Raw genomic sequence first — 27,863 nt, 5'->3', positions numbered from 1 at the left:
CACTCCATCCCCACTCCTTATTTTCCTCCCTCCCCCCCCCCTCTCTCTCTCTCTCTCTCTCTCTCTCTCGAGATCTTTCTCTGCGACTGCCAGAAACTACAATCATAAAATTATTAAAATGCTGTTTGGCTGCCATTAATCAGTAATGGTGATAAATCCTTGTGTGGGAAGTGACAGAGCATTAGTTACATACCTCTTGGCCTCAAAGACAGAGAGTAATGAGCCACGAGCCGGACCGGGTCAATCATAAACTCATCAAATGCGTCATTTAATTTCTTCATTTAGACAAACACAATTTGTTTATGGGAAAGATATCAGGTGTTGTGGAATGAGAAACAGCGCTGAAACGCTGGTACATTAATCAGGGCTTGATTACACGCGACTCTGCGGTTGTTTATCCTAATTTCATTCATTTCCATCAACAAAGCAAACACAGACGAACACAGCCATTAGTGATGGTTGGGGATGGCACAATTACAGCCTCGTATTAAATAAAGTGATGATGAATGGTCCAATACAAACTAAAACAAAGGGGTTTTTATTACTTCAATTCCATCCCAGCCTCGCCTTCCTGTGTGTGTGTGTCTGTGAAGCTTCGCCGGTGTGAAAGGAGAGAAGCTGTTTCAAATTTATTACCAGAGGAGGACATATTGATGAGAGAAAAAGAAAAGGGAAAAATAAAAAAAACTTTGGCTGTTGGTTGCATATGATAACAAAGGACAGCGTTATATACAGCAAATCCTCTGTTACTGCTTCTAATTGAAATCGGTGGGTGAGCTTGTTACAGAAGCAGCTCAACCCCAGAAAGTGACACACAGACACATGCATTTATCGATACACACACAAACACTAGTTTAGCATAAACTCGAGTGTACACGTACCCCCAAACAACCCCCCTACACAAGCTGATAAAGATGAAAAAACTAACAGCAAAGTTGGATATTTTTCTTGATCATGTAAAGCTTCAAGAAGCTCAACCAGCATGTCTGCGGCTTGTTGATGCCGGCTTGCGAAAAGCTACAGAACCGCACGCGGTGTTTTTCTCCAAACCACTCACTGTTAGCCATAACAACACCCGACACCTCCTTTAAATATAGCTGTAAAATTAGCCATGTGTAATTGTATAATGCTGCACTCGTTTCAACAATATCATAATTATGCACTTGCGTGATTTGTAAACCTCTCACAGAGCAGAGGCACATTCTGGGGAGTACAGTAGATACTCAGTTTCTTGCCTGCAGCCATGAAAACACAACTTGTTTTTACACTTTTACATATTAAATGAGATATAATTTGTTTGTTTGTGAGCTTTGGAGGCGCTGGTAGGCAGATTCGGTTACATTTACACAAAGCTTGACTAGCATTTGCTTGGATTTACATTTGTCATTTCCTGTGACTCAGTCATGCAGGACTGTAGCACAACAGCTGAGGCTCTACATGCTGGCATGAAGAGATGCTAAATTTGAGCTTAACAAGCTCTGGAGTTTTTGCCACTGATAAATAATAATGGATTGCATTTATATAGCCCTTTTCGGGACCCCTCAAAGCGCTTTACAATACCACTATTCATTCACTCTCACATTCATACACTGGTGAAGACAAGCTACAGTTGTAGCCACAGCTGCCCTGGGGCAGACTGACATCACCAGTAGGCGGTAGGTGAAGTGTCTTGCCCAAGGACACAACTACTGAGACTGTCCGAGCCGGGGCTTGAACCGGCAACCTTCCGATGACAAGGCGAACACCCAACTCTTGAGCCACCTTAGTTCCTCTAGCCTGTATATGTATTCATCCATATTGAGACAGCTCCTGAGTAAATGTCTTTCTTCTCCTAAGATCTCAGTCACAAATGTCTAGAGACGAGTCGGCAAACTCCTGGCAACCGCCAGTTGCTGTGGGAAAATATGCATTTCTAAACCAGTCCTTGAGCGTCTGCTTGAGGTTGTTGCAATAAAAACTTGCTTCCATCATGGGAGACAGAGTTGTCTGCACTTGCCAACAACTAACAAGTCTCTAGCAATGTGTGACTGGAGCCCAACTTACAGTTTAGATTAGATTTAAGTGACATCAAACAACCCTTGACGCTTGTTCCTTTGACCTGTGCTAGTTATCGAATGCATCGAATGCACTGTTACCCGGTCTTGTAGACATGTCTGCCTTCTCTTAATCTAATTCAGCAATATTTCCTTCCACTAATCATGACACTGTTAAACATAAAACCATGCTGTTAGCTGTTTCAGCCATTTTCTTTTCACTGACAAATCATATCAGCCTGGTTTCGAATCTACTTTTGATGACGATACAAACATTAAAGTATCTCCAAAACGGGACATTTAACCAAAACAATCTACATGGATAAATACCATTACAGGCCAGAGGAAAAATAATACACCTTATCTATTCAATTACCAAAACGGCTATCAAAAGAATGCAGCTGGATGTGTGCAGAATCCAAGCCTCCCATCCGAACATTCATTCAGCCATTTTCTGTATCTGCTTATTTGTATTCACGGTCACAGTTGGGCTGCGGCTTGCACTTGGCAGAAGGCAGCGAAACATCACAAACACACATTCGGGCCTATGAGCGTTTTTTAATTTCAAACACACCTCACCTATGAACCTTTTCTGGCCTGTGATACGAGACCGGCCGAGGCTACAGACAGGCTACACGTCGGTCCAACTGGACAGTTTTGTTGCCGATTCAGATCACACAAATAATCTGCATGAAATTTCAACACAGCCGATCTTCATTTAAACAATTACGCTCATTCCAAAGTTGGAATGACGACTAGAAAAAAAAGCGGTTGAATATTTCCATGTGAAAATTGGAGAGTGTTAAAATCTGACTATATATATATATTATATTATATTATAATATATTATATATATATTATATATAGATATATATATATTATATATATATATATATATATATATATAAATATATACACATATTCTATACACATAAAATAAAGCCATTGAAATTTGATGTTATTAATGACATCACAGATTTTGTTTCTCTTCAGTTCATAGCAGAGGGGGAGGGGGTTTGCGGGTAAGTACTTTTCAAAAACCCAGCACGCATGTAGAGCCATGTTGCCGAAGTAGCACTATCCCACTCTGCATAAATTCACTGAGACCAACAATCATGATTAACAACCACGGCTACTGGAACAGCCAAAACACGATTGCATTTCTGGCATAATTGTATGGCCCCGGTCTTACCATGAAGAATAGTGTGTCACAGGGTGGAAATTATTCCAAATCACGAAGGCAGGAATGCACAGGTCAACACTTTGCTGCAATCTATTTATGTCTAATCCAGGGCCAATTGGACAGCTACATCTATTAAACGCCTGCAGAAATATTTACAAACACAAAGTGAGGAGATGGGGCGATCCTAAAAACCAAATGATATCACAGTACGACCTGCTAAAAGATTCACCTCTCCACCGTCTTCCCTTGCAAGAAGAAAAAAAAAATGCCCTAGACACAAAATCTTTTGCAGCAATACCTTTCACATGGTGAGAATTGCAGTACTGCTGCTACACACGGTCTTTACTCTTTCCTTCTAATCTTTCTCTCACGCTCTGCATTCTTTGCATTCAGCCTCCCTTCTCCACCATCTTCCAAAAAAAGCCCTGAATGCCTGCCAGTGGTCCAAGGTAATTAAATTACTTAGCAAAGTTTACTTAACAGTAAATGGTTAGCAAAATTTAAGGTGATTGCAAATTTGCTTTCATTTCACTTCAATGGCTGGCCTGTTTAAGGCTCGTCTGCAAATAATTAGCACATACATTTGCATCAAAATCGTTTAAACCATATGTTGCAAAATTATGGAAAACAGCAAATTAAAAATATTCCTTTTCTGTTATGGAAATGCCTACATGTTGAGAGGAGAGAAAGAGAGAGTTAGAGCGGGAGGGAGGAGGGAAAGATATCACCATGTGTCTCCAAACACCAACAACAAGGAGGGGAGAAAAAGTAAAGGAGGAGGAAGGAGGGTGCAATAATGATTCAGTTTGGATTTGAACACACTCATAACGATCTTTTTCAAGAGCTCACCAGATGCTGTTTGAAATCTGCCCACAGAAGAAAAACAAAGCTTTCCTCAATCTCTTACTCTCTTTCTCTCTCTCACACACACACACAAAGAATCAGAGAACTTCCTCTAAGTGGCTCTGTCTGGTACAGTATATACTACTCCCTAAGGCAGGGCAAGGAAAGCTGTACATTAATTTGACAAGTAGTATCGACAACCTGAACCCTCAGTATCACAGAGAAGGATAAGTAAGGCTAAAACAAGTGACAATAAATAAAGGCGATTGTGGACCCCAGCATCCAAATAACCTAATATTTTCTCAACTAATGAAGTAATTATTTAGTCAGTACAATTCCAGAAAGTAAAAGAAGAAAACCTCAAATGTTTTGTCCAACCCACACCCTCCTCAAACCGAAAAATATTGAATATATAATGATGTTAAGATAGAAAAACGCAGCAAATCTCCATGTTTTGAAAGCTTTAACCAGCATGTGTTTCACGTCAATAAACAGAGTTATCAAAATAATTGACAAGTGACTATCTGCTGATCCATTCGTCAGTTAATCTCCTCTGTAGCCAATTATTTTTAGTTACCGCTGCACCTACCAGTTATTTGCATGACGGGTTTGTTGAAAATAATGTTTGATTAAATGTTTGACAACAAAATATTGACAACTTGTGAAAAATGTCCACAGTTAGCAAGGGGTGCAAACTGACAAAGGAATGACTCAAAAAGCCAGCGTAGATTCCCGTTTAAAGACTGCACCGATAATCAAAAAAGCTCCAGATACATTTTACTTAAATAAACAATTAATACAGTGTATGTATACCTTTTAATTTAAAAAAATATAATAATTAAAGCGCAATAAAAACAATGAATAAGATGAAAACATTACACAAAGCTGTGGACCGATTGATGACGAGCTTCCTGTTAAAATAAGTGAGGTTGATAGAAGTTGATAAACTTATTGTAGAGGAGTAGTCACGAGGACCAAATTCTTCTCAAAATCCTTAAATGCTTATTCTTTAAAGGTGGAGAGAACTCATCATTTAGCCAAAGTTAAGACTGCATTCGCGTTTTGCAGTGTTGCTGTTGAATTTTTGCCGTAGCTTTAATGTTAAATCAGATAAACTGTTCCCGTACCATGGCAATGCAGGAAAAGCAAGAAAGCAGGACATGAAAAAGCGTAGGATGCAGTTGGACCTGCGTTTATTATACCCATAAAACAAACCAAAAATCAATTGGCACATAAACCTCGTATCCATGCAGTCATTTGCTCAATCATACCCCCTCCCCACGACTGACAGATGCCTGACCTGAAAGACTTCCTATTGAAAATAGAGATTACTTGTAAGTATAGATGAATGCACATCCAGTTCTTTTTAAAATTCACACACACCCTTAAAATGTGCACGAGGGGGTTTTGTGGATGCTCACTATATGGTATAGTTTTTAAAGTGAGCTTGACAAACCCTTCCACCCATCACATGGTTATCAGTGTGTGTTAGGGGCTGTTTGTTAAAAATCTTATTCAGGTATCGGGGTCTTGTATAAGTGCAGGCCCCATACTCACTCTCTCTCGCTCCCTCTGCCTCAGAGACATAATTACGAGTGTTGACTGGAACAGTGAGGTAATGGCACATAAATCCAGCTGATCAATGGTTACGGAGACTAAATTACAGGACACTCTTGTCCCATTATCCTCTCAGAGGACAACAGGAGATGCATTCCTGCAGAGATGCAAAGGGGGTTTCTGCTGCAGTTGTGTAATTGTTTCCTTTATTTGAATACGCTGCAAGCAATGTTGTTACCTTTCTAGCTTTATGATCACACTAACAGGAAACCAAACTGTATATCAAACTACACTCTCTGTAATTCCACTAAACTAATACAATGTTATAGTAAGGCTTTTAAAACATGAGCAAATATCACTTAAGAAGCTATTCTTTGACCAAACTTTTATTGTTAAATTAGGAAAGCAAAACATGACTGTTATAACAAGAGAGTAAATTACAAAAAGCATAGAGTGTTGTCTTTAAATCAAACCATTATGTATAATTGCTTATAATGTTTTAAACCAAGAGATTCCCTGATTCTGATTGCAGAGCACCCCAGTCATAGTAAACGGGCATACATTTAGACTGAATGCGAGCGAAGGGGAACGTGTAGTTAGGGGTTATTACAGGGTAATTCCCTTGTGTTTTTACAGAGAAAATCCCCTTTGAAATGAAGGTCATCACTTGTGTTTGTGACAATCATTTCAGTCATGTCATACAAAGAGTGTTGCCACAACTGGAGTGACAGCAAGGTGATGAAGATGGATAATGCGATAACTACAATTCGCCGCCTAACAAATCCTGTGCTGCAATCGCGTGAAGATTGCTCAATCTAAGTAGATGGCAATAACAGTAGAGATAATAAAAAATGAAGAAAGACCAAGTTTATAAAGAAAAGGTATGTATTTGAGCGAGGCAACAAAAAAAGAAAAAAAGAAAAAAAAAAAAGAAAGAAAAAGGACTGGGTCTCGCCTCCATCGCCCAGTCCCCGTCACCTCTTATTCTATCAGAACAAAGGGCGGCAGCCTCCTAAATGCGGCGCATTAGCCCTTTAGTTCCAGAGGGGGTAAGGTGACACCCTCCATGTATGTGGTCTGTTCAGCACACATCTGTCAGGGCCTAAGGGGGTGGGCAGCAGGGGGTGGGAGGGACAGCAGGACCTAGACGCACAAGGAAGACGGAGGAAAGAAGGAGAAAGCTCAAGAAAAAGGGTGTGTGTGTTTTTGGGAACCCTGCTGTGACCAAGAAGCCTAATACCCTGTATTTACTCTGGATGAATTAGTCCTATCGTATGATGCTGCTAAGCTTCGCTGATCACGCAACGCTTTGCCTCTTCAGTAAAAGACACGCAAACCCAAACAGAAGAGACTGAGACACTTCAACAGACAAGCTGATAAAAATAAATAAATGTGCACCATCGTACCCTGGTGGCAGCGGTAGTGATATTTATTAAAACTGAGTTAAACATGTAACGCTGAACGACTGGTCTCTGAGACTTCAACAGGACTTGTTCTCCGTCTCGCCTCTTAATTTCATTTTAGTTTTTACAGAACGCCATAAAAGCAAACGTAAACACGGGATTTCAACTGACATGAACAGATATCAACAGTGAATTTATCAGTTACTCTTACTGACTCAATAAATCAAGATTTTTCCTTGTTAAAAATAATGCTACTTGACTTGGAATGTAACATAATTTCATAAAAAGGCAGTAAGTTTCAGAATAATTAGTATGAAGAATTTGGACTACATTTAAACTTGACCCGACTGGTGATGAACAGTCCAGTCAAGTTTACTTGACGCACTATTACTGATGAAAGTTGGAGCTTTTTTTTCCTAATCAAAGCTGTATTTTTAAAAAAAGAGGCATCGATACAAACAGCTGCAAATTTGAGCCTTTTGTATTTCAATATGACACATGTGCACGAACACTGCTTACAATCAAAAAGTACATTGGTCAGACATTCAAATACATATGTCTTATTATTCATTATTAATGTTAAGTGTTAGGTGTTTTCATTATAACTTAAGCTATGGAGTTATATATTTTCATTATAACTCCATAGCTTAAGTTGAAAACTGAAACAATGCTCGGTTTTTCAGCTAGGTGTTAAACTGACAGAAGAAGTTAATTCAGACCAGTGAAGCCCTTCCAAGTTCAAGCCTCTGATGAGATCTTAAGGATTGTTTGTTTTGCTGCTGTCAAAGGTTCAAATGGAGAGAAGAAGGAGGTTTTGATGACCCTTGGCCCTCAGGTCCTAAGTGGGTGTTCTGCAAACACTCCCTATTGACATGTGGATAAGGAGAGGCCCGCTGCTGAGCACAGTACTTATGTTCATTTGAGTGGAAATGGACACTGCTATGAAAAGAGCCAAGAACCAAGCAAGTGGCTGAAAGGAACAAGAGTATTAGATATAGTAAGGGTGTCATGGTTGCTGTGTGTCTGAATGGAGGTATGTATGGATCGAATAAAGTGGTTTCTTTTGTGTTTGTCAGCTTTGAAAACAACAAGGCTCCTATACTTCTTATTTATGTGTGATTTATGACGACTCAGTATGTCGCTCAAGAGACGTACTTATGAATCAGGGGAGAGAAATAAGTTGTGCTGAAATCCAAATGAATCAAACATATGGAGGGTGTCACACAGTGTTACTTTGGCCTCTATGTAAATTGCACACTGCCCAAATAAATCCAGATGAACTTCCAGAAATGACAGCCTTCCAAAAAGTTTTTCCGTTTTCTGTCTCATAGATTTTTTGATAATCCACACTAGGGAAAAGCAAGCACTATATAATAATATATAATAACAATAATAATGAAAAAAAAATGCTTTAAATGGCGTATATCATAAACAAGATACAGAAAAGGTTTCTCTTTATATATTTTGGAACGATGAATCACATTCAGAATGTAATAAAATGTCTGCATCCTGCTATGATGCAACATTTACTATAAATTCTATGTGCATAAGAATTATTACATATATAAATAGTGAAATTTTGATCAGTATCTTATTATTGATAAAATTATGATAAGCAAGTTTGGTATGGAAATACGGGGTGTACCCTGTGAGTGTGTGTGTAGGTGTGTGCGTGTTTGATATGTAGGCCAAGCAGGAAGTGACCCATAAACATATCCATCCAGCTCTTTCATTGGGGGCCAGTGTTGCCCTCCTCATCCCGCTCCCCACACACACACACACACACACACACACACACACACACACACACACACACACACACACACACACACACTCTCAAAGCCCCTAGTGAGTGCTAAGCAGGCCAGCGGGCCAGCCGAGGGGGCTCATTACAGGTCCACAGAGCCCCCCAACACAAAGGCCTGAGCCGCTTTAGCCATGGGATGATCTGCTCTCTACTGACTAGAGAGAGTCCATAGACGGACAAAAGGAGGGAGGGGAGGGAGGGGATGGAGAAAAAGAGGTGAAGGAGAGCAGAGATGAGGAGAGGAGAGGAGAGCCGCGGGCTTTAAGGATGTCAGGAGACCCCGAGAGAGAAAGCCTGGCGGGCGCTCAGAGAGGAACGGAGAGAAGGAGGAGGAGGAAGCTTAAGCTCCACGGCTACGTCAGGACATTAACATTCACACAACCTCCCAACATCTGCTGCTTCCTTCTCGCCTTCCATCCCTATCTCCCTCTACCCGCTAACAACGCTGGAACAAAGACGGTGAGGCAGAATGAGCGGACAGATAGACGGAGAGAAGAGAAGCAAAAATGGGGAGAGCAAGGAGAGATATGAGCCAGATGAATTAAGAAGATTTGGCAGCAAGAGACTTAGCAGCTGCAAGTTCAGAGGATTTTAGAAGTAAAACTAAAAAAAAAAAAAAAAAAGACATCCCTAATAATTGTAATTATACAAATGTGATGAAATTACTAAGGGCACACTGACTAAAACTGAGGGCAAAAAGCTGAAAATAAATCTGAAATAAAAACAATTATAAAAGTATTAAATATAAAGCATTTCATCAAGTTAAAACCGTTTGCCTATTTGTATTTTATTATGGGTCTTTATGAGTGACATGATCACCCGAAGACCTGATACAGGCCAGGCTCGGCTCTATGGTGGAGACAGTTTCTGACTGAGCCATAAAACTGTTCTTCTGGAAGCCTCCAGGAAAGAGAGGAAAAGCAGAGACATGTCCAGCGCATTAAACCCTCTCCTTTAGTCCTGCGTCTGGCCCTGAGCCTGTGTCTGCACCAGTGTGACCCAATGCACTCAAAGCCACATGCTCAATTTTATGATGCTTCACCGCCATTAGTACAACATTAGCCTTGAGGTGGCAGTGCAACGAGCTGGGCCTATACAAGAATACGCATGAGAAAAAGAGAGAACTCAAATATTTCTAAACTAGTTCCCATTCTTTAACAAAATAAATGTTAAAAATCACCAATCCTCACATGTAAACTATGCCAATTTAACATATGATGGAGTATGTAAGATATGGCTCCGAAAGTTAAAGTTCAACTGAGTGAAATCACATCAAGGGATGGCAGTGTTGTTCTGTGGCCTACGGCGAGGGTGAACAAGTCTTAAGTGAGCTAAGTATGTGGCTGGCGGGTGCTTTATAGATGATGTATAGATGCTTCGTTCTTTCATATATTTCCTGTGGTGAAATTAGAGCCCTGTTCTGAAGTGCTGTGTGAGTGTGTGTGAGAGTGTGTGTGTGTGTGTGTGTGTGTGTATGACTGTAAACATGAAGACATCTTTCTCCACAGTCAATCTCTGCCTGTCACATCTGGCTCGCAACTCTACCCCTCGAATACACACTGGAATATATACACCGTGTACATGGTGACATCTATGACTTATGTACTGGGAGGAGTGTTTGAAATTAAGCTGCAGTGAATATGGGCCCAGAAGCACTCAAAGTGGAGAGTGTGTGTGTGTGTGTGTGTATTTGTCTGTGTGTGTGAGAGGTAGTTGTAATGTATGTGGGGAGGGTTGCTTTGACTCTGTGCAGAGGAAAACAACCATGAAACCCATTCAGGTTCACAGTGGAGAGAGACAAGAGACTGTGGCTTAATCCCAAAAGGTTTAGCAGTCCAGCTGGAAAACGTGTTTAAAAATTTTTTTATTTTTTTAATTTAACATATTTATCACTGCATGTAAAAGTGGTCACCTGTTGGTTTCTTGGCTACTGTCTCGAAGCCTTGAGTTTGGCATTTTAGTCAATTATAGTTTTCTTTGGGAGCTGCAAATGGCCAAATTTGGAAGTGAGGGTGGCTCCGACGCTATCACCTAGTGCTAATTTGCTGGGTTAGTAAGGTGGACAGACCGTATGAGTGCATTGCAAAGACATAGTTAGCTACTTTCTTGACCAATTCCAATTTTTGAGAATGCTAAACATTGGTGAAGCCGCCCAGTGGCTACCTATAAGTACTAGCACAACTATTACAGTAACTAGAATTTCACCCACTGAAGGCACTGCAATCGACTTGGCCAACATGGGAAAGTAGCACATTTAACCAATCAAAACACTCAGCTGTGACTTTAATATGTAGCTACATCAAAAAGGGTGCCACACTATTTCATTTAAATGAATTGGCACAAATAATAATTTTACAGTGCACAGGTTTCATCAGGTCCCACTCACACAAACCGAGAGACAAGTTGGCAACCACCGAGCAATCACTGAGCAACCACCAGTTGTGAGGGAAAACTGTGTAGTGGTTGGTGGATTCTGCTACTGCTGCCTATTGCTGAGTGAAATGAGATGAAAAGTTTTTATTTCACCCAAATCATTCTTGTGATTGTTTTTGTCGCTAGCAGATTGCCACAAGTGCCAGTGTTTGCATGGAAGACAACAACTTGTCTGCAAACTGTTGCCAACTACTTGTGGAGCAGTTGAAAAACTACAAAAACTGTGACACAAACCAGAAACAGAGAACACTCGCCTTACAACTGTGCCACACTGCTCCAGTCAAGACATGTTAAACTTTTATTTTGAAGGCAAATGCTTGACTTCGAGTCTTTGCAGACAAGTCTGCATCTTCCATGCAATCTATGGTCGAATGTGACAATCTGCAACCAGTGCAATCTAGATTTCAAGAACATATACCTCTTCACAATCATTTTCAACTAGCAACTGCCAGCAACCAAGTTGGGGAACACACATTTTTTTCTCACTGGGTGATGGATGGTTACCAGATGGTTGCTAACTGGTCTCTAGGACTCCTACAGGGAAGAGTCAGTGGTAATCTCAAGAAATGATCAATAATCACTTTAAAATAACAATAACAACAGCAACAAAAAAGAATGTTGCGTTGTTTTTCTGAACACATTACTGTAAATAATTTGTAAATCCACTGCTTTAGTGTTTAACCTTAAGTACTATCAAAGGGTTATTTGTCTTTCAATTAATAAAAGGGAGACTGACAGTGGACCGACCGACCTATACTGACATCCCTAGACTGATGAGTTACAGTGACAGAAAATACCCACTTCTGCATAGAAAATACTGTACTGTACTGTCAGACTACAGATGTGCAGCACTGCAAAGTATTTTTACATACTTCCACAGATTCCCGACATGAGGGCGCAACATTTCTGAGCCACGCTGTGACAAAAATAAAAACATTAATATTATCCACTTACCCGCAGCCTGCAGGACCAAATGCATTCGAACCTTAGCCTGCTCTGCTGGAGTCTGCAGAAGAATGACAGACAAAGAGATATTGAAATGAAAAAAAATCAGACAGCAACATGATATTTTAATTGTTGGATTTTGTTATTTTAAATGGTTTATTGGTAAAGGCCAGCTACAGATTAGCTGGTAGACTGAGTGTGCTTGAGGGCATTTTTAGCACTTGTTGACACAAAAGCTTCCAAATGTAATTTTTTTTATAAAGAGGAAAAAAGAAAAAAGCTGATCCACCTTTCACTTTGGCACCCTGCTGCCTGACACATGACAAAGCACAGTTTGCGACAGGACCAACGGCAGCCACACTTACAAAATGTCATCTATGTAATTTAGCTCGAAAACTGCTGTGTCCCTTAGGCCAACAAAATATTTTACCCATGATAATCTTTAACTGCAACCATTAGAGTGAATGTTCCCGTAAACTGTCCTCATAGAGCACCAAGGGACAACTTCACCAAGCTACTAGGCCTCGTCATCTATAAAAATGCTGCTAGTGGAGAAAAAAAATAAAAAAGAATGAAATGAAATAAAACAGAAAGCAGCATCTCTGACACACCAGGGAGAATCAATGAGTAAAAGATGAAGAGAAATTTAGAGACAAAGAAAGAGAGAGAGGGTAGGAGAGAAAACAAAAGCTGCTGTAACAAGTCTTTGGAGAGTTGGATAAGAGGGCACGGAGAGCACATTTTACAAAGATCACAGCCAAAGACTCAACATATTCCCCCTTCCTATTGTGTGTGTGTGTGTGTGTGTGTGTGTGTGTGTGTGTGTGTGTGTGTGCATCAGAAACATTTAGCGGGCATGAACGGGCGAGGGCCTTGTGCTTTGACAGCTGTATTGGGAAGCACATCCCTTTTCTTTTCTTTTTTTTTCCCATGACATGGCCTCAAAAGGGTCTTGCTGCAATTCCAATATCACTGCTATTAGATTTGAGGGTCTTAATTGTCAAGCAAGAATGATGGCTACGACAGGGCACGAGCTATAAAAGGCGAAGCGCGATGCAGATTGCTCTCAGAGGTGTTTTGGCGCTGCCGTGGCAAAGCGGCCCTCGTTACCATGCAGCGGCAGAGACTGTGTGTAGGATTAGAGAGAAATTAAATGCTAATGGGGATGGGATCTGAATCCGCTGCCTGGGAGCATCATTTAGACGACAGGGCCGGGGCGTCGCTGACAGGCAGCGCTTCCTCCCTCCACCTCCTCCTCCAACAGACAACCCAGCTCTTCCTCCCATCCTTCCATCTCATGACTCCCCACGCACAACACAAAAAATCAGATTTATCAAACTGTAAACTTGTCACTTTGTAAAAACGTCACTTTTCGGTGGCAGTCGGGGAAATATAATGACCCCCTTTAATGTAGTGATGTCAGGGTGCTGTATCCTAGATGGTACACACATCAAGGCATGACTGACACTGAGACATACGTAATGCAACATGGATGTGTGCTGACATGGCGGATCACACGTACTGACTGGCACTGCTTGACAGTCAAAATTATGAAGCGCTATTATAAGAAGAGGAAAAACACTTGAGGCCTTCATTCACACAAAAATGTATGTATACACACACACACAAACACTCTACCTAGCTTCACAAAAAAGGGATTATACCATAATTTGTCTAATTTCTCGTCCTTTTTCAGCAGCTTCACATTCAGGTTTTGAACCCGGTTTAAAGGCACAATTATGACAAAGTAATCAGTCTTGCTACAACCAGCCACATAACGCAATAACACAACACTGCTTAACTATCCTGATCATTGTGTGCTACGCAATCATCTTAGTTACAGTTTATTACAACGCCCACTCCATAATTACATTAGCATTTGTTTACATTGGCCTTAAGGCATGTGCAAGTCCATGCATCCTAAATGCGCACGCACGCACACACAAACACACACACACACACACACTTCCAACAGTTCCTCAAGGGGTAATGAAACACTGAATCACACTACTGCTGCTACTGTACGCGTTCTCTGTAAGGGCTGAAACTCCCAAGCAATTCTTACAACATTAACCAGTAAAGTGAAAACAACTATTTCCTAATAACAACAACAATGATTGGATTGAGGCCAGAGGGGTGAAGCGTGTTTCCAAGTTTTAGCAGAGAGAATGAAAGCAGTTTTCTCCTCAGAGTCACGCATGGTTTGAGTTTCGCTTTAAATAAATGCAGAACAACAAGGGAGGGGGGGGGGAAGCATCTTTAAAAAAGCTGCGCTCCCCGAAGTACTAAATGAAGAGTGACAGAGTAACACTCTAATTAATATCAAGTTATCATCACAAGTAATGTAAAAGGTACTCAGAAGTCAGCTAACAAACATACACACATGCCCAAAATTGCATGTTTTTTGCTTCACAACTAACTCTTTATTTTTCACTCTAATTCACACGCGCACGCCTGCTCCCTCTGTGTGTAATTCATTAGTAAACAATAAAAAGGCGCTAATTGTGTTCCCCAGAGGCAGATCTGAGCTCCCCCCACTGGGAGAGAGGCACCCGCTGCATCTGAAGTGGCTTTGCCCCTCAATTAGAACTGCGCCTTTCCCCACGTGCACAAACAAACACGAGACACCGGGAGGAGGACTGTGTGTGTGTAGGGAAGTAATGTGACTTGGAAATGAGCAGTGCTTTCCTTGTAGAGGTTTTAGATTATCACACTGTGAGAAAAAGGGAGAATGGCACAGGAAAAAAAAATGAGACAGGGAACAAGAAGTTGTGCTTTCTTTATGGTTCTGGAAATATAGAAGATCAAATGAAGGGGAGTGTTAAGAAGAGCGGAAAGAACTTAAAAGAGGAAGAATATAGACATATAGGAGGCCAAAGACAAATTAGAAAAAATATAAATACTTTTAATGGTGTTATATTAGCAAGCACTTACACGCCATACCACTAACAGCTTGAGAAGAATGCAGATCTGCTCATTCAGAGCCATCAAAGAAGTGTCTTTCTGAAGGACACTGTGGACAAGAAAAGCTGAAAGAAACCCTCCAATTAACTGACCAGCACCTTTACCAATAAACCTCCAGGCACCTTAAAACCACAATTATATTCCAATAGAACTTTTTCATATGATTTTCATTGAATCATATTGCATCCTGAAATGTTTTCTGGTGTTCCAAATACGGACCATCGGCAGACAAGGTGAAGAGCTAACTGTCAAAGAGGGGCATACAGACGTACTAGTATGTACTTTTGACATTAATTTCAAAGGAATTTTTTTGGCTTGTACTTCATTATAAAATAAAAACTGACAGATCTAGTACCGTTCAGTTTTTCTATTATTTATTTTTAAATTCTGCCTATTTTTTCTTCTTTCCACACATCTGGCGAATTGCTGGAGCATGTAAACAGTGCTTATGTGCAAGCCCTGTTTGTCAAAATCTGCAGTATTTCAGTTAGTTATCAGTTAAATATTAAATGTGTGTCCTGCTATGGATCCCTCTAAGTGTTGTATGTATGACAATGAGAAATCCAGTTATGCACGTATGGAGTAGGTAATATTATTAACATCATAGATATCACATTTTTCCTCTTTTTCGCTATCAAGCTGTAAAGAAACAACTTAAAAACACACACACACACACACACACACACACACACACACATTCGTCTATCATAAAAGAATCTGCTCTTATTGGTTTGACAACACTGTGGCACCCACACCCTCTAGAAAATTCTTGTTCCAAATGTAACAGGAAGTCCAGTGTGCTCAAAGCAGCTTGCACGCTTACCTCACCACGCCGACGACAGACACACTGAGACACGCTTAGCTCAGCTAAGTGCCATTAGTCAAAAATAAACACGTCCCATTAGAAAAATAAATTACCCTCACACTGCTTGCTAAAAACAATGCTAGCCTGTGTATAATGAGGTCCGCACGCAGGAAATTTCATCTCTTTGCGGTAATTCACTAGTTTGAGACGCAGACAAAGCAAAGTGTGGTGGGTCAGGTGATGATTGTTAAAGCAGGAAGAGTGAAGCCAAACAAAGGTCAGAAAGGCCATCTCTAACCAGCGTGATGTATCAGCTCCATCTAACCACACAACAGGAAGAGTTCATTTATGATTAAGCAAAAAGAGGTGGAGGACATAAGTAAAGAAGAAAAAGCACACAGAGAATGCAAAACTCCAACCAAGGCACAGCTTAAATTCTCAGCAGTATTTACTTTGAAGGGAACAGTCTTGTATTTTCTATATATTCATTTTTGGCCCCCTTTTTTTTCTTTTTAAACATACTTTAAGAAGTTTGTAGTGCAGTAAAAAGACGTGCAAAGAACAGGCTTTTGTTACTTGTCCCATTTTAATATACTTTACATAATTTTCAGTATATTTTTTTAATTTACGTGGCTATAGTGCATTCACATCATTGTTTAGAAAGAATTGTTTAATTATCACGTTATTTTTTTATTTCCCCAAAAGCTATACATCTTCAGGTAAATGGTGCATGTATTTAAATTGTTATGTATTTAAATGGTTATAATCTGTTACTGTCATGTACGTAACAAAGTCATAATAAAATAAAGTGATATTTAGACTCCCCATATATCATTCCCTGTACATCTAATAGATCTATATATAATCATTATCACTTTGACCTTCAGATCAGTCCATTGACCTTGAAGGAGAGGTCAGAGGTCATACGGGACATGATATTTTAAATCTTTACACGGTACTCTCTATATGCTCATAGTTTCATAATCATAGTTTCTACGTTGGTCAATACTCGACCAATAAATAATTTAAAAGACTTTGGTGGAATCTAAATTTTAACGGCTTGTTAAAAAGACCTCAATCCAAACCCTTAAAATTTTTTATCAGAATTCACTCGCAAACTTTTGAAGCATTGTGTTTACAGAGAAAATGCTGGCACACATGCACACGCTACAAAAAACATAAACAAAACGAAACACATAACCAGCAGCGGTAACTAAACTTAACGATATTAGAAAGACTTGAAGTGGATGAGCAAAGCAGAGCGTCAGCACATGAAGGAAAATTACCAACGTGAGCTGCAGTAAATAAATAAAGAACACTGGGCTGGTCATACCTTACAAAGCGCTCCAGGTCTATCTTGTTTAATGCAGTTTGCGTGTTACAATCGAACAATCGGCATCTTGAAAACAACGGGTTAACTGATCTGTGGGTATTCTGCCAACTTTTATTTTAACGCTCAAGGCTCTGAGTGATCAGTACTGGCACATTTCATTATATCTGACCAAATAATAATTTTTATAAACAACAGACTAAGCTTGAGGTGAGGCCAAAATAAAATGTTAAAATTATTCTTTTGCTTAAATCTGAGGCCTGTTAATCTTCAACAGTTGTTGTGGTCATAATATAAAAAAACAAACAAACAAAAGAAAAATCATATACAGGCGGATGCACACTAGTTGGCTCTGAGTTTATTGATTTCATTATGAAAAAATGAAGTTAAAATTAGTTAATATGCTGCAAAGGCTAGATATTTATGAATAATTTAGGCAATAGGGTTGGAAGAGTGCACTTAATGCACTGTGGCCATTTAAGTAAATATAGAGATAGTGCACAAGCAATTGATTGGTTTAAGGGCAGGTATGATTTAAGTCAGCCTACAGTGTGCCACCTCTTTCCTGCTTCTCAAAGAACACATTAGTGAAATGTGGGTTTGGCTAAAGTCACCTTTCTCTTCAAATGTCTTTAAAGAAACCCTCTATGGGGGGGTGGGAGGAAACGGGACATCAATGACATCATCAGTCCATCTACTGTAACATTAATCCTAATTGCGCCACTGTAACCATTATTTTCTGTCAATAAACGGCTTCAATATACACAGTGCCTACCTCAACAAACTCTTTACGCTGGAGTTGATATGCTCAATATTCATCTCATTATATTTTTAAAGTCTTCATCTGTTTCCATTTTCTTTCATTTGTTGAATTCCTCTCGGGCTTCCCCTGCATCGCCTCCTCTTCTTCCTCTCCCTCTCTCTCATACCCCCCATAAACAAACACACAGATATATCCCATACCCAAAAGAGGACAGGGGAAAACAGAGCCCCTAGAAAATGCAATATTTCTGTTTTTAATATCGAGGTCTATAAGATCAGGGCAAAGATGGGTTCCATGGCAATATGTTTATTTATATATTTTATAAGACGGGAAAAAAATCTGCCTATCTGTATGTATTCGGGGTGCCTGAGCCACAGTATCTTAGCTCATCTTATATGAAAAATAATGTTGTGTATGGCTATACTTTTATATATAATGGCAATATGGGATCAGGGCTCTTTTACAATGCGCCATACTTCAGGCTAGGCCTAACAGCATTTTATGACCCGCCAGCAGTTCATCTTCATGTCTCAGGCAGGCAGGAGCACTGCATAATAATGTCGTTTCCTGCCCCCAAATGCTATTTCACAGGCCGGGGCTCATTTCTCAAACTTCACCACTTTTACAATTTCCTAAACTTTTATTCCCGTCATTATTACCAACAAGATTTCATTACGTATTTAGAATGTAAACAAGTCTGAGTAATGACACTCCCCCGTCTCCCTGGAATCATTCCCATTGATGGCTCTGCTGCTATCTCAGGCGTGTGTATTCATAAAGACACACTAGTACAAACACACACACACACAAACAGAAAAACATGCACGTGCATACAAATACACAAAACTCCATGCACTGCCACAAACATCCATACAGAAATGATGCATACACTTGCATAAACTGCCCCAGACAAGATACAACTCAAAGGCAGTAATTTACTACCCCGTGTGTGTGTGTGTGTGTGTGTGTCTGTGTGTACAGTGTGTCCTCAGAGACAGTCTGGAGGAGATGAAGCAGTGGTGGGGGTAAGGGGGGGGGGTGGGGGGGGGGGGAGAAGAAGGAGAGAGTTTTATACTCAACTCACATAAATCATGTAGAAGAAAAATGAGCAAATGTGCAGGCTAACTCATCTTCTTCCCATCCGGAGAAAATGAAATTCACTGGAATACCTATCAAAACTGCAATCATCCAGAGATAATATCTTCTTTGGTCTATCTGCACTTTCCGATTTAATTTCCTCCATGCCCTTGACATCCAGCGATACCATTAAGATGAAGCACATACAGTAAGGGAGTAGTTCTCACGTTTTGATATATGAGAGCTCCGTGCTTAATGTAATATCATCATTTGAAAATTAATGCAATCTTTCTTTTGTTTGGGATCTCTTTTTAACATTTTTTTTGGGAAACACTCAAGGAGCGAACCACAGTGAGACAAGCAACAAGACGGGGACTGGGTTCACATGAAAAGGAGACGCAGAAACAACCAGAGATATGTGAGAAAGACCGGACAGACGGGGGGGGATATTTTGTATTTCGAGGAGCCGCGCACACCCACCCACCCCTTCCTCATTCCGTGCGAGAATGACATGCAATTATGTCTGGGCCTGCCCCAAGTCAGAGGTCACTCAAATTACTCCATCATTTAGCCGTGCCGTTGAGATGAGAGAGACACAGAGAGAGGGGGGGGAAGAGAAAGAGCGAGACAACCAGCCCTCCCTCGCAAATTCTCCCAATCCCAGCCACAACATCAAATATCATGAAATCATTAGTGTAATAAGCATGGAAATCTGTTTGCAGATTATCAACGCCCCCTCTCCCCCTCCTTTATCTGTCCACAATCTCTTCATCTAAGCTCTTTTCACCTCTTTATCCTATACAATTAGTGCAAGAAAGACAGAAGAAATAGAGAAAGGAATACATAGATTAATTAAAAGAAAGTCTGTGACATACACAAAGACAGAACTGAGAGAGAAAAAACAGCTATATTGACCTAACTCTTTGTATTTCATACTAAGACTTCTCTAGGACAAAACCCTGCCATATGAGGCAATGTCACAGTTTCGGTGTGCGAGTGTCCTGGCTACAGCTGTTGGTCCATATCTGTCATTAGCCCAACCAGGCAATTTGCCTCAGTAAACTCTTCAACTCACCAAGGGACACTCAGACATCAGCTATCCCCGAAGAGAACCATGTGGACAACAACCTGTGATGCATCGCAAAAATAAAGAGGCTTGTTTCCAGGCTGCCCATTCCAATAAAACAAACCCACTTCATTTTCACAAAGAAAAAAACATCTGAAACTAAACCACAGTTTTACAGAAAAAAAGGGAACGGTAGCTCCCACAGAGATAACACCCAATGTCCCCAAACACCAGATCATGTTAAGGTTTATCAGCAAACTAGTTTGTCAAAACTGCATATGAGTCGCATTTAAAATATGATGAGGGTTTGACAGCATTATGGGAAATGTACTATCTGTATTTCTAATACTATGTATTAAAGGTGAAGCTGTAGGATAATCCCTGGATTACTTTTTACTTCCCTGATGAAAATGACATTAACATATAAATTGCAGGACTGTTCAAGAAATATTGATAGTCAATAGGTCGGTATGCTTATGTTTATAGCATTAGTATAGCCAAAACTGGCCAACAGAAAAACTCGATGAGCAATCTTTTTTTTTTAATCTGTGACAGCACAGCAAAGAGTCAAGACGTGTATGTTACCATAGTAAATCCTGTCATGTGACTTGATTTACTATGGTAACTTCCCAGAGTATTGTTTAACATCTTCATGACTCGTTTTTAAAACACATGTATGGCGTTTACACCATACCGCAGGTGTTGGTAGATGTTTTTACCTATAACACATAAAATCCATCTTATTTGAGGTGTATTTTGCTTTGATCTTTAAGAGGAGTTACTCCTCATTAGCCACGTGTAATATGGTAATCCAACTGTCAAGCATATGATTAAAAATTGGTATGATTAAAAAAAAATAGAACAGAAACAGAAACAAACTCAAACTTTGTGACAACACAGCTTCTCACCCTGTGAAAAGCAGATGCTACATTTAAACGCCAGACTTTTAAAGGTCCTTTAAAGAGTTGAGGTATAAATTTATTCTAAGTAGGACCCCCCGAGTGAAGCAACAAATTTTACCTCACAGACCCCAACAAACACTTGTTAAAATGAGAATAAAGGGCTATTTAAGAAAGGGCATTGAGTAACAATTTTCTAATCTATTTGCACTTTGTTAATCAGAGAGCCAACCTTAAACCCAAAACGCATACAGCGAAGATTTGGAAACGGAAATATTGAAAATATTAGAGTCACATTCTATGTGAATTTAGCTGTTTTCAATACTTGCACTTCAACAAAGGGAGGCATGTTTTTAAAGGATAATGGCTACCATGTGTTAAATGAGAGGAGGAGTTGTTATTCGCTTATTCACTAATACTTCCAAATTAAAATACTGTTAAACACCGATAATGTAATGCAGAGCAACCCACACTACAAAGAAATGTGGCTTTGCTATCAAGACAAAAAGTCCCTCAATTTACTTTTAGCAAAGGTCTACAATGTCATATCATGACATAAGGTAAATTCCACAGTTACAGTTTTCTATGAATCGTGACCTTAACTCAACCTGCAACCCTGGACTGACCTGCAAGTCACCCTCCATCATTAGGGTTTCTTCAGACTCTTTCCACAGAACCGATGACGTACCCTCCTCCCCCCTCGTTCGTCTACTCCCCCCTCTTGTCTTGTATCCTTCCTTGGGCAGTGTGTGCGGTAGAACGATGGGTACAGCTGCTGATTGAGCCAGTAATCCTGATGAGGCTGATTCCTCGTGTATTGATTGAGCTGCTGGCTTTCTTCTACTTCACTCTAAAAAAGCTGTGCATCTGGACTGATTATCTGCTGTAGGCCACCTCTTTTGCTATCGCTCCAAATCTCCCAAAGCAAAAAAAAGAAAAAGAAAAAATAAATCCAACTCAGACTTGGGTGATCTTTGTTTGTGTATCTGTTTGTATGTGTGTCTGTGTGTATATGTGCCTGGACATGTACGTGAGTGCGAACAAAAACAGAAACTAACGCAGAGCCCTGGGAGCAATTAGCTTCAGACTTTGTTTCTGCATCGCTACTGATCGCGTTCAGTCAATCTGCTGAGATGCAAAAACAAAACAAGCCAAACGTGAACAATGAAACAAACCTTAGACCACACAAGCCTTAAATGCCCACCTAATTACTTCACCACTCGTGAGGTTACAACAGGAAAAGGTAACATTAGTATTCATCATGAAAAATCAAGCTCCCGAATAATGTAAAGGGAAGCCTGACCGTCACATCAGTGTGAAATCTGATCCGGTTTTAGTCATGAATAAACAGCAAAACAGCTACTGACTCTCATATAAAATGATTTACTGTAATGTAAGCAAATAATTACTGTAAAAAAATAAAAAGTGTATACTTGACTGAGAGTCAGGATCGCTGGTTGAAACACCATGGTAAGTGTCAATGTGGCTGATGCACCAATCTTGAAAGCAATAGATCAGCAGAAAGTCATAAATGCCTGTTTGGAAATCTACACGAATAGGTGTGTGAGGAATTGAGAAAAACATTTGCAACAGCCCTGGAACTCTACCTCTGAGAGAGATGAGCTCTGTTATTTACAGTTCTCTGTCCCGAATCGTAATCAGAGTCTTGCACTCCCCAGGCAGCTGACTACTGGGGTGCAATCTCTCCGTAAGCATTAAAATGCCCATAAATTCAAACACTCAGTATTCAACTATTCAAATTCCCTGAGACATTCATATATACACAAAAAAAACATAAACTGGTAAACATACAAATGTGTTTGCGTGTGAGTCTTCGTAAGTTTGTAATGTTTAACACAGCTATCCTGATGAGTATAAAAACAAAGCAAAAACCAAGAATCAAATGCAAATATGGTATAATCAGTCCCTGTTGGTATACTCGGGGAAAAAGGTATAGGGAAACATCTGCAGATGCACAGTGGCTAAAATATAAGTCTACTAATCTCTGTGAGTACATGATCGTGTCAATAACTTGGTCTATGTGTATATCTCCAGCTTTTCTGTACAAAATGTTACAATCACAATACAAAATTGTGCCGTAATAGAAACCTATAACTCAATATAACCCGTATTGCCTTATTTGTTAATAAGTTTGAAAACTTAGTGCACTCATTTGTGACTTTGCAAATGAGTTCACAGTCATACACATGTCATTTAGAGAAACTTAAAACCACTAGCTTTCATATTTGCCAAGATAACGCATATAAGCATATTGATTAATGCTGTTTATGCATCTAATCTTCTCTTGAATAATTCAAAGCACCTTTTATGGAGTACTACATCAATCACACCTATAGACCAAGCGACAGACATCTCCAAACTCAAGCTAGACCATTACCATACAACATGCTATATTTAACCATCACTTCATTTGAATGTCTACTCTTGAAGCACTTTGAGGGGAAACAACAGTGCTCTTAAAAAATACCAACATTGAAAAGATTTGAATGACAAATTTACAATCAGCTTAACAACATTTAGTGATGATGCAGAGAAAAGAAGAGAATCCAAGATTGTATTTACCTCTTATGGCAAAGAAAAATATGGCCTGTTTGTTATTTGGTAATAATGAACAATGGAGTTTTGTTGAGAACTGAAAAGATCACAATAGCCAACCAGCACCTCTATACGGCATGGATAGTGTGCTGAAAACACTCTTCAGAGACTTTGCTCCATATTGATATGATAGTGTCACACAGTTTTTGCACATCCATGATGCCAATCTGCCGTTCCACCACACCCATAAGGTGCTCTACTGGAATGAGATCTGTGTGGAGCTCATTTGAGTACAGCAAACACACTGTCATATTAATGATACCAGTTTGAGAAGTACATTGAATGACCACTGTGGTTATGACAGGATGGAAATGGTCAGAAATAATACTTAGGTAGGCTGGGGCATTTAAACAATGCTGAGCTGGTGTTTAAGGGCCCAAAGTATGGCAAAAAATATCTGCAATATCAACATTTGCCAGTCTTAACCAGTGATAGACAGCACAATTTATCTATGCTTCATGTTGTTTATGGTGACTTTTGACTGCACCATGGAAATGTTGCAGCTGAAATCGAGACTCGTCAGGCCAGGAATGCTTTTCAAACGTCAATCTTCAATCGCCCGTTGTGACCTCAGTTTCCTGTTCTTAGCTGACAGGTGTTTCACCTGGTGTGGTCTTCTGCTGCTATCTTCTTCTGCTTCAAGGTTAAACATGTGCATTCAGAGATGCTCTTCTGCATGCCTTAATTGCCAACAGTCTGGCCATTTTCCTTTGACCTTTGGCATTAACAAGTCGTTTTCACTCAGAACTGCTGCTCACTGGATATTTTACCTTTTTGAGACCATTCTCTGTAAACCCCAGAGTGAGACAACCCCAGCAGATCAGCAGTTACTGAAATACTCATACCAACAACCATGCCATGTTCAAAGTCGCTTTAATCTCCCTTTTCCCCTATTCTGATAGCCTGAACTTCAGCAGGTCCTCTTGACCATCTCTAAATGCGCCGAGTCCCTCCCATGTGAACGGTTCATTAGCTATTTGCGCTATCAAGCAGTTGAACAGGTGTACCTAATAAAGTGGCTGGTGAGCAATCGCGCCACTTTAAATCCAATGTCACTCAAATCAAAGTTATGAATATCCTTAACAACAGAGTTAAGTGGCAACTGGAGCTGTGCTTGACAGTGCTGAAAGATGATTTCAACTTCATGAGCTCAGACGTTTGCAGAAGTGGAGAGTTACTGAGAAGTGTTTGAATTTCGGGGTCACTCATTTGTGTGGCATATTCAGGGTCATTTGCGTAGCGTGTGGTGGGGCGAGGGTCATTTGCGTAAGGGTGCTGGGAGCTGCAGTTTAGTATGCAGGGAGGCAGGGGAGGGAGGGCATGTGACATCCACAGAGAGCCAGGACCCTCACTGACCCCTCTCTATAATTCATCCCCGGGAATATGGGGCACATCAAACCTTCGTTTCTTCCCACCCAAAAAGAGGAGAGAAAACCTTTTCACTTTGTTGCACGGCACTCTGACCCCGTATTAAAGCGAGTAGCAAGAGAAACCCTGAAAATGTCGGTTATTAAATTTTCAGGGCTGTCCCAGGAGAGCGTTTCCAGCAGCTCTCTGATTCATAGCTGGGAGAGGACTGAGGAAAGGCCCCATGCTGACAAAAGGACCAAGAGGGACAAGGGGATGGGGAGAAAAACTTTTGCTTTCATTTTTAGCGTTTATGAACAGGTACACACACAACCGCACACACAAAAGTAGCAGCTAATATGAGAGAGGACACAGTGGATTACCTGTGTGTGTGTTTGGGCACAATTTGGGATGAATTAAATGCTAATATAAAAGCGGGACCAGACCCTCGGGGAGGCTCCATCCTCCCTCTATCCCCGTTTTCTCTGCCACTCTCCCTCTCTCCCTGCTTGTTAACTGCAGGTATTCAGCTCCAATTGCAGAGGTTTCATTAGGAATGCAGATATCAAAGTGTGCAAGTGTGTGTGAGTGTGTTTTGAATAGAACTTACCAGATGTTCTAATCTGCCTTTGATGTTCCCAGCGTCCCTGCAACACAACAACACATTTCCCCCACTGTAAATAAAGTGCCGGCACAAAAAGTCATTTAATAAAAGCAGATTTGCAGACACACACACACAAACATCAACTAACACACACAACAAACTCTGTCAAGTGCGATTTTCTGATTTAATTTCACAGTTTGAGTCATTGCACTGAAACACTACCTGTGGCCAATCCTAAGTAGCCAGAATTAGACTCCAGCTACGAATCATTGTTATTAATAAACAATCTATTTTCTTGATTCCTCGATGAATGGGGAGGCAAGCCATCAGTGGTTTTCTGAGGTTGTGATGATACCTTAAAATGTCTCACTGTGGTGGTAGTTAAGCCGAATTATTTTCAACTAATCATTTCACAGTCGGCAACTGTCATAACCACTAAAGCCTCTTTCTGTTTCAGCTGCAACGTACACGGGATGAGAATAGCTGTAAGAGGGGAAAAAAATCCTGATGATATCAAAAGGCATTTGGTTAATCAAAAGAGGTAACCAAAAAAAGCACATAATGAGGAATTATACTAATTGTTAACCTTTCAGACTGAAATGCTGTGTGCATTTTCATGTGTTTGCATCTGCACCACACAGAGGTTAACTAATATTGTTGCCACACTGCTGGCATTCATAATAATAATTTCCAACTACAAAGAAAGAACTGGGAGCTTATTATCTGTGAATTAATAAAAAATGTGTGTATGATTATCAGGGTAGCAACAGCAGAACGGCGAGCCGAGGAAGCGGAGGAGTGGGGAGCAGTCTGTTTTTAAAAAGAGCAAATTGGCAGTAAATAATAGATGCAATTTTGGCACATTTCAAATTTGCAGCAGTGGAAATCAAAAGATCAAGAGAACACAAACAGCCCCCGTCCCCCCGATCTCAGCACCCCTCGTCCAACTCTGGCCTCCATTACTGACAACTCCACCCAGGCTGTGGCGTTTTACGGCGTTCGTGTGTGTCTGTGTGTGTGCTGAAAGGGAGAAAGGCTTATCGACAGGCTTCAGTTGCTAATGCAGCCAGCAGCATCACAGTGTAAATCTACACCATCTCTAAAATTACATACTGTCTAATCCATCCCACCCCTCCAGCCCCCTCTACCTCCATTCACCCATCCATCCATGTCTCAACACCATCAACCTTTCCGAAAAGCATCAAGGAATGAAGAAAAAGCTACACACCCTAGAAAACTTAAAAGAAACAAACAAACAAAAAACCCACTACAAGAACTAAAGAAAAACAAAAAAATAAAGTCATGAAGAAAAGATGTTTGCTTGTTTATTCTGAGCTCTGTCACTGAGCCACAGGCAGACAAGTCAACCACTTAAGGCAAACTTCATCTAGCTGTAATTACATTACATTCTGACAAACACCCCGCCACATTCATTATACATGACGGGCGCCCGGCTACTAGACAGCAAGACATTTGTTACCGTGGTGACAGTGTGTGTAATCCACTAATGAAGCGCAATTAGTGAGAAACAATCTAACACAGGGGAGACGCAGCGCTCGATCCCTCCTCCTCCACTCATTTCCCTTTGCTTTTTTTCTCCCCCCGTCTCCCCTCTTCCTTTTTATAGCTACAGTTTTCCCTTTTTTTTTTTTGATTCAACCTTTATTAAGCTCTTAACATGCATTTAATCTCCCACTCTTTCATCTGTTGTCCTGACTTCATCAAGGACAAGCTGTCCAGCATGGTCCGCACCAGTGCCGAAGGGATCGCTCTATCCATTAGACAACCACAGCTGACACACACACACACACACACACACACACACACACGCACGCACACTTTTACATCCTCATCTCTCTTTTCAAAACATCATATAATCTGCGGAGGTCTTCGGGGACCGAGCTTTCCTTTTCTCCTTATCTGTCTCTCCCTCCCTCCTTCTGTACTCTGTGCATTCAGCGCAGAGGCAGCATCGATTTCTGAATTACGCCACAATATTAAATAATTAATATACTTGCCATGATTGATGTTTTGCATTAGGCCAATATTAGGTTATCAATCAAAATCCACTTGGTTTAATGTAATAATATTGAAAATGTGTCAGTGCCTGTTCATCCAATTTGTAGTGGAGGCAGGCCAGATAGTAATGGTGGTGTAGCACAAGGCCTCAGAGACACTATGGCCTGCT

At 40.4% G+C, this 27,863-nt stretch overlaps 1 protein-coding gene across 4 annotated transcripts in view; it reads right to left on the bottom strand.

Annotated features, from left to right (window-relative positions):
- Positions 1–27,863, bottom strand: part of rsrc1 (arginine/serine-rich coiled-coil 1) — a 121,207-nt gene that overhangs the window by 50,630 nt on the left and 42,714 nt on the right. For all 4 annotated transcript variants that reach the window (XM_005915812.3, XM_005915814.2, XM_005915811.1 and 1 more), the window contains exons 5-6: positions 25,682–25,718; positions 12,214–12,265 (exon numbers count right to left, since the gene is read on the bottom strand). In XM_005915812.3, coding sequence (XP_005915874.1) covers positions 12,214–12,265; positions 25,682–25,718 — 89 coding nt within the window. The remainder of the gene's footprint in view (positions 1–12,213; positions 12,266–25,681; positions 25,719–27,863) is intronic.

This window comes from Haplochromis burtoni, unplaced genomic scaffold, assembly GCF_018398535.1.
Source record: "Haplochromis burtoni strain Fernald_Lab_line unplaced genomic scaffold, NCSU_Asbu1 Contig_15, whole genome shotgun sequence".
NCBI lineage: Eukaryota > Metazoa > Chordata > Actinopteri > Cichliformes > Cichlidae > Haplochromis > Haplochromis burtoni.
The sequence above is the reverse complement of the archived record's forward strand: the minus strand, read 5'-3'. Positions and strand labels throughout refer to the sequence as shown.